This window comes from Helianthus annuus, chromosome 16, assembly GCF_002127325.2.
Source record: "Helianthus annuus cultivar XRQ/B chromosome 16, HanXRQr2.0-SUNRISE, whole genome shotgun sequence".
In the NCBI taxonomy this organism is placed as follows: domain Eukaryota; kingdom Viridiplantae; phylum Streptophyta; class Magnoliopsida; order Asterales; family Asteraceae; genus Helianthus; species Helianthus annuus.
The window spans coordinates 31,854,109-31,863,251 of NC_035448.2; the positions used below are offsets into that span (position 1 = coordinate 31,854,109).

The 9,143-nt window shown below is 42.0% G+C and overlaps 1 protein-coding gene across 1 annotated transcript; it reads left to right on the forward strand.

Annotated features, from left to right (window-relative positions):
- The first annotated feature begins 215 nt into the window (after positions 1-215).
- On the forward strand, positions 216-764 carry LOC110919171. The gene has a single exon (XM_022163448.1). It carries the CDS (start codon positions 216-218, stop codon positions 762-764), a length of 549 nt encoding a protein of 182 aa, XP_022019140.1.
- Positions 765-9,143: the final 8,379 nt, after the last annotated feature.

A 9,143-nucleotide genomic window follows, 5' to 3' on the forward strand; every position in this document is an offset into this window, starting at 1 on the left:
TATGGGGCATTGACTTCATGGGACATTTTCCATCTTCAAGTGGAAATAGGTACATCCTCGTGGCCATTGATTACGTTTCAAAGTGGGTCGAAGCTCAAGCTTTGCCCACCAATGATGCCCGAGTGGTGGTGAGATTCCTTAAAAAGTTATTCACGCGTTTCGGAGTCCCTAAAGCTATCATAAGTGACCGTGGTACACATCTTTGCAATTCCGCCATGGAAAAGGCACTTGCACGCTACGGTGTCACTCATCGTCTTTCCACTGCGTACCACCCGCAAAGTAGTGGCCAAGTAGAGAATGCTAACCGAGGGGTGAAGAGAATCCTAGAGAAAACGGTAGGAAAAAGTAGAAAGGATTGGTCGGAAAAGCTTAACGATGCTTTGTGGGCTTTCCGCACCGCCTATAAGACACCGTTAGGAACAACACCCTTTATGATTGTGTATGGCAAAGCTTGCCATCTTCCGGTAGAGTTAGAGCATAGAGCTTTGTGTGCATTGAAAACCATTAATCTTGACCTTACCGAGGCCGCTAGAAGGAGGTTCTTCCAAATTCACGAGTTAGAAGCATTGAGGGATGCCGCCTATGAACGATCTTGGAGTATCAAGGAAAAAACTAAGGCGTTGCATGATAGGAGGTTGCGAGGCTTGAAAGAGTTTAAGGTAGGTGATAAAGTGCTTTTGTTCAATTCGAGGTTGAAATTGATAGCAGGGAAGCTAAAATCGAGATGGAGTGGACCGTATGTGGTGAAAGAAGTGTTTCCATAGGGCACGGTTGAATTATACGACGAAGTCGACAAAGGAGTATGGAAGGTAAACGGTCATAGATTGAAACATTACTTGGGAGGTCCCATTGATACCACCGAAGAGGAAGAAATTCCTCTAGAGGACCCACCTACCTTCACCGACCAGTGAGTGCGAAAAGCTTCGTGTGTAGAGTGTGTACCGTTTGTAAATTTCTTAATTTATCGTATTTTTCATAGTTTTTCGGTGTTTGTTTTGTGTCGTTGAGAATTTTGCAGGTTTCATCATCGCTACGGAACGGAAAAAGCATGAGAAAAGAGGTCCCAGGTATGTTCTTGGACACTTAGAAAAAATTTTATGGGTTTTGGATGGTTTGGGAAAAAGTTGGAATTTTTTCTAAGGCATGGACATCAAAATTCCACGCAACATTCTGTGAAAATCGACCCTTGGCGTGACGCCAAGGGCCTTCGCGTCATGCGATGCCTAACAGTTCAAAATCAATTAAAATCGAGCCCGCCGCGTTACGCGAGGCCCCCCACGGACCCCACCGCGTCACGCGACGCCCCTATGGACCGGTTTAAATCATTTTAAGTGAACCTGTTTGCTGAAACACTTTCCTTTCCCCATTTCCAAAACCCTAAGTCGCGAATTTCACAAAAATCACCATAACTCACTCGTTTTTCCACCAAATCACCCCATTCTTCTTCCTAAATCACCACAATCACATTCCCCATAATCTTAACCATCAATTTCACCCGAATTCGCGCTCCATTCTCGCGTTTTTGGACAAATTCGTGCACCAAAAGTTCAAGGCTTCATTTTTCTTGCTAAATCCGAATCCAAGGTATGATTTCTGTGATTTCTCGCTAGTAGGTAACTTTATTGCTTAGTTGTAGTGTCGGGTCAGTCATGTTTTAGATCTAGGGTTTGTGTAGATTGGTAAAGTTAGGATTTTTGAGCTTTTAGTCATGTTAGTGGTATGCGGGTGGTTATGTTTGGGATGTTTACATACAATGGGGTCTGCGGATGGTTCGGGTTGGTTTGCTTGAGGTTGTTTGACACTTGTGGGGTATGTTTGGACAACTAGACAACATGTTTGAGCTTTACGGGTTTGTTTGGCTATAACTAAAGAATTTTTGCTAAAAAAAAATAGGTTTTTGAACTGATTTTTGCAAATGTGATTAGTTTTTTAAACGGATTTTGTTGCCACAAACGTCGCGTTAAGGTTTAAAAAGTCAAACTCTCACGTGTTTCGCCTCAAGTGTGGGGATATTTTGGCACTTATACTTAATTGAGGACAATTAAAGTGCCGGGAGGAGATAGTGTACATTGAGTCGTAGTTCGTTCGAGTCATTGAGTCTAGTAGTGTCTTTAGAGTAGTATCTTGAGTCTAGTGTCGGGTTTACTTATATGCATGTACAAGTTCACAACATTTTGCCCGTACTCAATCTCCATTCGGGTAGAATGATGTGTAACTTAAGCTTTTGTAAACGGCAACCCATGTTTTCGAAATTAGCCGCGAATGAAATGCTATACGGCTATTTCAGAATCTCTTAAAAAAATTAAAAAATTGAAAACACCAAAAATAGCTTGTGATTACTAACAGTCTGCATTGTTTTCTTGTCAAATCTTTCTTGTTTTGTAGAACATGTCGGGTGAAGGTTCGTCGTCAAACCCAAGAAAAAGGAAGATCAAGTATCGCGGGAACGATAGGAGAGTGTATTCCCGAATTGACAGGTTGGTCGATCACCCGGTATTGGATTTTGAAGAGGATACCGAAGAGAGAGTAAAGCTCAAGAAGTATGTGGTAACTCAGACATTGGAGCATCGTGTAATTGATTGGGAGTGGTTACAAGGTATGGGAGCGAGTGAGCGTGTGGCAGAATTATTAGGGCCGAGGTTGAGAGCGGCAATGGATTATTGTGATGGGCCGCAGTATACCAAACTTACAATTGAGTTCCATTGTACCTTCCGTCATAAAGAGGGTACTTTTGCTGAAAAAGACGCGGTGTCGTTCTCATTGGGTAGGAATCTTTATGAAATGAATATGGCTTAGTTTGGAGTGGCTCCGGGTTTTTACACACCGGAAGAAGTGGGGATAGAGGAGTTTGTCAATGGTTTAAGGGGTGTGTATAATCATGTTCAGCCAAAATGTTTAGGCCCAGCGGATTTGGAAAGATTTTGGGATACAATTGCGTCTCAACCGTTCGCTCAAACGAACCTCATCACATCGGTTCGTGATCCTATATATAGGTATATTTTGAAGGCATTGGCGACTACGGTTGTGGCGAGGAAGTCGGGCGAGAATAAAGCGAATTGGTTAGAGATCTTTGCGTTGATGTGTATGGTTGAAAAGTGAAATTGGAACTTGGCAAGCTTCTTTGCATGGTCGTGCAATAGGCCTCGTCGGGGAGGAAAACGGGCTGCTATGGATCTTGGTCCTTACATAGCTAGATTGGCAAGGAATATTCGGGCCCTTATAAAATACAAGCTTGAGCAGATGCATGAGGGTATGCCAACGGTTCGTTGGGATGTTGCGGATCTACAGTTGGCAGGTATTCTTACACATTCGGACCCGCCAGAGTGGAACTTCGAGGTTGGTGCTCCTCCGCAACGACAGCCGGCACCTCAACAGAGGCGTGCGATCCCAGCGCCACAGCAGCCCGTTAGAGAGCCGAGACCCGACCCGTTCACTCCTGAGGCTTCTTTTGACTACACACAGGAGAGGTTTGATCAGATTGAAAATAGGATGCGGGTTGACCACCAGTGGACCATGCAGAGCCACCACCGACAGGACGACATGCTCAGGTACATGATGTCGGGTATGTCACTAGATGCTCAGATACCTCCACCCTTTGCGGGATTATTACCTCCACCAGTTTATGGAGGCGAGCAGCAGACCCCGTATGTTTATGGTCGGTATCCGGGGTATGACCAGTGGGGGGGTCAAAGTGGTTATGCGTATAGTGGTCAGTTCGGGTGGCAGCAGGCTGGAGGTTCAGGGACCCAGCAGATGGAGGAAGATTCAGAGGAGGAGTGATATAGTAGACTGCAGCAGCATATATATCCTTTCATGTTTTATTTTATTTATGCTGTTTCAGTAGTTCGATGTGGTTGTATCCGTAGGACATATATTTTATTTTCTGTTTGAACTTTGGATGATGGTACGTTGGACACGTGGTAGTGGTATGTTTGGTATGGTATTTATGTTTAAGGTTGATGATGTGGAGCCACTTTCCGTCGTGTGTGAGAGAGTTTGGTATTGTTTGCTGAGCACGTTCGGTATTGGAGGGCTTATGTGGAAACGACTAGCACTTTGACAGTCTCACATATTCTGTTAAGTCGTTTTCCTTGTTGTTGTATTATTTTTATTTATTTCGTTGGTAGTTTTTATTTTTAGGTAGTGTCGAGTCGTATTTTCGTTCTTGCATTAGGACAATGCAATCTCTAAGTGTGGGGATGGGATACATGTAAATAATCGAGTCTTAGTGATTAAAAAAAATGAAAAAATCAGAAAATGTCTTTCGAATAAAAAAGAAGTTTGCATTTTTGAACGGAAAATGATAGAAAAGACAAATTTTTGCTCGGGTTCGAATAATAATAATATAAGAGTTAAATAAATCGAGCTTGCGTCTAGTTAGGGATATGTGGATAGGCCCGGGTTTGGTTTTAAGTCCCTTTGAGCTAATATACCTTAATTGTCGGTCTGCTAGTGGGTTTTCGCCTGGGAGATATGGGAAACTAAAACCAACAATAATAGTATAAGGGGCACTGTTATAAGTTAAAACCATTAGAGTTTGTGATCATGAAAAAAAATAGAATAAAAAGTGAGCTAGAAACTAAATGAAAGTAATGCATTCCTATGTAGTTTGGGTTGGGGATAGCGACTCTACAGCCGAATTACCTCTAGGGTGTGTGAAATCGACCGTGCTAAAAAGAAATAAATAAATAAATAAATAAATAAATAAGTACCGAAAACTAAGTAATCTGTGGTTGGGGATAACGACTCTACAGCCGGATTGCCTCTTGGCTAGGGAAGGCACCGTCTAGACTCACGAAAGAAAAAAAAAAGAAAAGCGAAAAAAAATGGAAAAAGAAAAAAATTTGATTGTAAACTCTCTTGGTTTTGATATAAGACGGTTGGGAATTGGTCAAATGATCGTTCTTTTAGTCATATAAGCTTGAGGCGGGAGTAGGTGGACTGTTGATTCTAGTGTGAGACCCTAGGTGGATTGACCGCACTTAAATTAAAATCACATGATAAGGGCTTAGGATTGGGTTCGGGTTTAAAGTGGACAAAGTATATTCGCAATCGCAGCTAACGCAAGCCTTGGTTTTAATTAATTATACCTATAATTTTCGACCCAAGTGAATATTTATCTCTGATTCCGTTGCATAATTCTTTTTCGAGGACGAAAAAAGAGTAAGTGTGGGGATGTTTGATGTGCTGCAAAGTACATATGTTTATAGTGTATATTTTGGTTAGTTTTCAGTCGTTTAGAGTCTAGTTTAGGTTAGAATTTCGATACTGCTGACGTTAAACTTTGATTTCAGGTCCCGTAGCTTAAAGTGATGAAAAACGAGTAAAACCGAGCAGTTTGGAAGAAAACCGGGATTCGTACGCGCGTCGGAGAAGCTGGAAGTCGAAAATGAATAAAAAATAATAAAAATCCGACAAGGAGGCGCCGCGTGACGCGACACCCCCTTGGCGTCACGCGAGGGGTCTAATTTCGGGGAAAAGTTGTTGCCTAGCTAGGGTTTTGAGGAGATTTCCAAGAGAAACTGAACACAACTCTAATTACGAATCAAGAAACCCTAGGGCGAATTTTAAAGGAGATTTTGAGTATTTTGGAGTGCTTTAGCTTGCGGGAATCATTCGGTTGAAGCTTGGATCGTGAAAGTGAAGATTGTTCGGGTTTTATCTCCCGGTGTTCTTTAATTTCGTGTTTTCGATACTTTCCGATGAATTCTTGTTTTGAACTTGCTTTGTCTATTTTAGACATCATGTTTCTTGGCGAAACCCTAGATACTACTTAGACAAGATGATGGTTTAATTAATGTTTGGATCTTTTAACGGTTTTTATTGATTGATTATGGATTGACTTCTGAAAGTAAAGTGTTCTAGATTTTCTGATTTGGTGCATGTGCGTATTTTCTTTTGGTTGTTGATTGTTTACTGTTTCACATAGATTTTGGTGAATGTCTTTCACATAATAAATTTGTGTTGATTATTTGCATCCTTGTGGGTTCGGGTGATTTTTGGGTAAATCGGCCGATAGCCTTAGAAACAGTAATTAAAATACAATTAGAAGTAAATATTCAACTTGTCGCTGAGAGGCTCGAGTTAGTTATTAGGTCTCGGTGCAATATAAAGCTAAGATAGATTTTGAGAGAAGTCAGTTTTAGTTCCCTAATTGCATTTGTGTCTAGTAAACCAAGTCAGAACCTAGAATTGCCTTAGATTGTCGCGCTGAGAGGTAGATAGTCGTATTAGGGCACTTTTAGAGTCGTTAGAGGACTGAGAGGAAGTCTAACAGTCGGTATACACAACAGCCTTGTAGGGTTTCCTAGGTTTCTTCCTGAGAAGGGTCGGGAAGTCTTAGCATTGAAATACCTTAAGGTTTAGTATTTTACGATCCCGGCTCCATACAACAATAATACCGTTAGAAGTCCATTCATGGTTAAACTGGATTCAAGTCTAGGTAGTCGTTAATCTCATCTGAATCAAACCCTAGTCTTCGTTCGTGTCTTACTTTAATTCCATTTTAATTGCAATTTTAGGATTTTAGTAAAAACCCCCCTTAAAACATAACAATTGTTTAGTCGTGTCAGTGTCTAGTCTAAATAAAGTCGTTAACGTAATTCATTAGAGTCATTGTGGGTTCGACATCCGGACTTACTTTTCTCTGCTAGAGTCGACCGGTTCACTTGCCGGTGAGTAGTTTAGTCAGGTTAGAGAGTCTACATTTTTATTACTTGAGTCTTAATTTAGGGTAATTTTAGTTTATTTAGTTGAACTACTTTTTCCACATCAATTGCGCAGCCACTTACACTACTGACACAGAAAGGTGTCACCTACCGTTGGGGTAGTACACAGGAAACTGCTTTTCAGCACTTAAAAGACAGGCTCTGCAGCGCACCTATTCTTTCATTGCCAGAGGGCACGAACGATTTCGTGGTTTATTGCGACGCATCCATTCAGGGTCTTGGATGTGTGTTAATGCAGCGTGACAAGGTCATTGTGTATGCTTCTCGCCAACTCAAGGTTCATGAACGAAACTATACTACGCACGATTTAGAGCTGGGAGCTGTTGTTTTTGCACTTAAGATATGGCGACACTACCTGTACGGTACCAAGTGCACTATCTACACCGATCACAGGAGTCTCGAGCATATCTTCAAGCAGAAGGAATTGAACATGCGTCAACGTCGATGGGTTGAGCTACTTAATGATTACGAATGTGCCATCAAGTACCATCCGGGCAAAGCCAATGTTGTGTCTGACGCCCTCAGTCGAAAGGATACTACACCTAGGCGCGTACGAGCACTACAACTTACTATTCAGTCTGGTCTCCCTGCTCAGATACGAGATGCTCAGGTAGAAGCATTGAAACCAGAAAACATCAGGGCTGAAGCCTTACGCGGCTCAAGGCAACACTTAGAACAAAAGGAACACGGCGCCTACTACGTAACAGGATGCATCTGGGTCCCACTTTATGGCAACTTACGCGAGCTTGTAATGGACGAAGCACATAAGTCTCGCTACTCGGTACATCCAGGTTCGGATATAATGTACCACGATCTCAGAACTACATATTGGTGGCCTAGCATGAAAGCTCACATAGCAACATACGTTAGCAAGTGCTTGACTTGTGCGAGAGTCAAGGCGGAATATCAGAAACCATCAGGCCTACTTCAGCAACCCAAGATACCACAATGGAAATGGGAGGAAATTTCCATGGATTTTGTTACTGGCCTACCTCGATCTCAGCGTGGTAACGATACCGTTTGGGTGATCGTGGATCGACTCACTAAGTCTGCTCACTTCTTGGCTATCAAAGAAACAGATAAGTTCTCACCCGAAGCCCTCCTCTCGATCAAGCTTGTCACATCACACGATTCGGTTAGTGTTACATCTTTGTTAGTTGACATGATCTCGATTTCTATATGACAACTAGGGTTTCATGCTAGTGATGTTTATTAATGAGATTATATTGTGAAATCGGATATGCTAGTAATGTTCACTAATGAGATTATGTTGTGAAATCGGAACATGTGTTTAGATGAATAGATGATATACAAGCAGCTTTGGTTCGGGTATTGTATGATGTTCGTGTGGCTAGGGTTTGATGCCATAATCGATGATTGTATGTTGTGTGATGATTGGTTTTGTGACCAACTGATGATTGTTTGATCTAGCTCAATGATCTTAGGATTTAATTGACTGGCCATGATGTAGGGTTACATGCTAGTCCTTGAATTCGATAATCTAATGATCTGTTTGAATGTGAAATTATTGGCAAAACCTAGAGAAATATTTAGGGTGCATGATTGTTGAATAATTGTGATTTGATCTGATTTGTGAAACTGCCAAAAATTGTTTATTGGTGTTACGGGAATAAATGAGCTGTGAATAAGGAAGTTTGTTACACCTCCTGGTCTCGACTCGAGACCACGCATCATCATCACACAGACAAGACTCGAGACCTCGGATGCGGGTCTTGTGGCGACTCGAGACCTGACTCGAGAACACCCACTCTCGAGTGTTAAGTGCATAACTCGAGACCTCTAGTTACGACTCGAGAACACCTAGACGTCACACCGAGACCACACCGTCTCGACTCGAGATCCTTAGTCTCAACTCGAGACCACATGACTGCACATTCCGTTTTGGACTTGCACACTGTTACGGGCCAAAGTAATTGGGCCGCACTGTTGGGCTTTGTTTGTTACGTGCTTTCTACTGTTGAACATATAACGTATGAACTGTTAACTATCATGAATATACATGTAAGCCATGATCAATACGTGAATGCAAATGTGTGTAGAAAACATACGTGCACTACCTAAATACGAACCTGACTTGTATGGTACACCTATGTTAGGATGTGGTTGACCACAATATAGCTTGATTGACTTTTCTGTGTATCTGCCGAGCAAACCAAGGTGAGTTCACACTCTTACCAAGGCATGGGATTCCCGGGGTTGGGAATGGGCTTGAATAATGGGATTGAAGAATTACTTGTACTTACACGGCTACTAGACTATTTACCATCGTCCTCGGGTTAAGCAGGGCACTTATGTAAAACCTACGTAAACATGTACTTACCAATGTCCTCAAGTTACGAAGGGCACTTATGTAAAACCTACGTAAACTCACACATACTACTGTCTTCGGGTTAA

Coding starts and splice junctions, on each gene's coding strand:
- LOC110919171 (XM_022163448.1), top strand. CDS start 216: ATGGAAAAGGCACTTGCACGCTACGGTGTCACTCATCGTCTTTCCACT.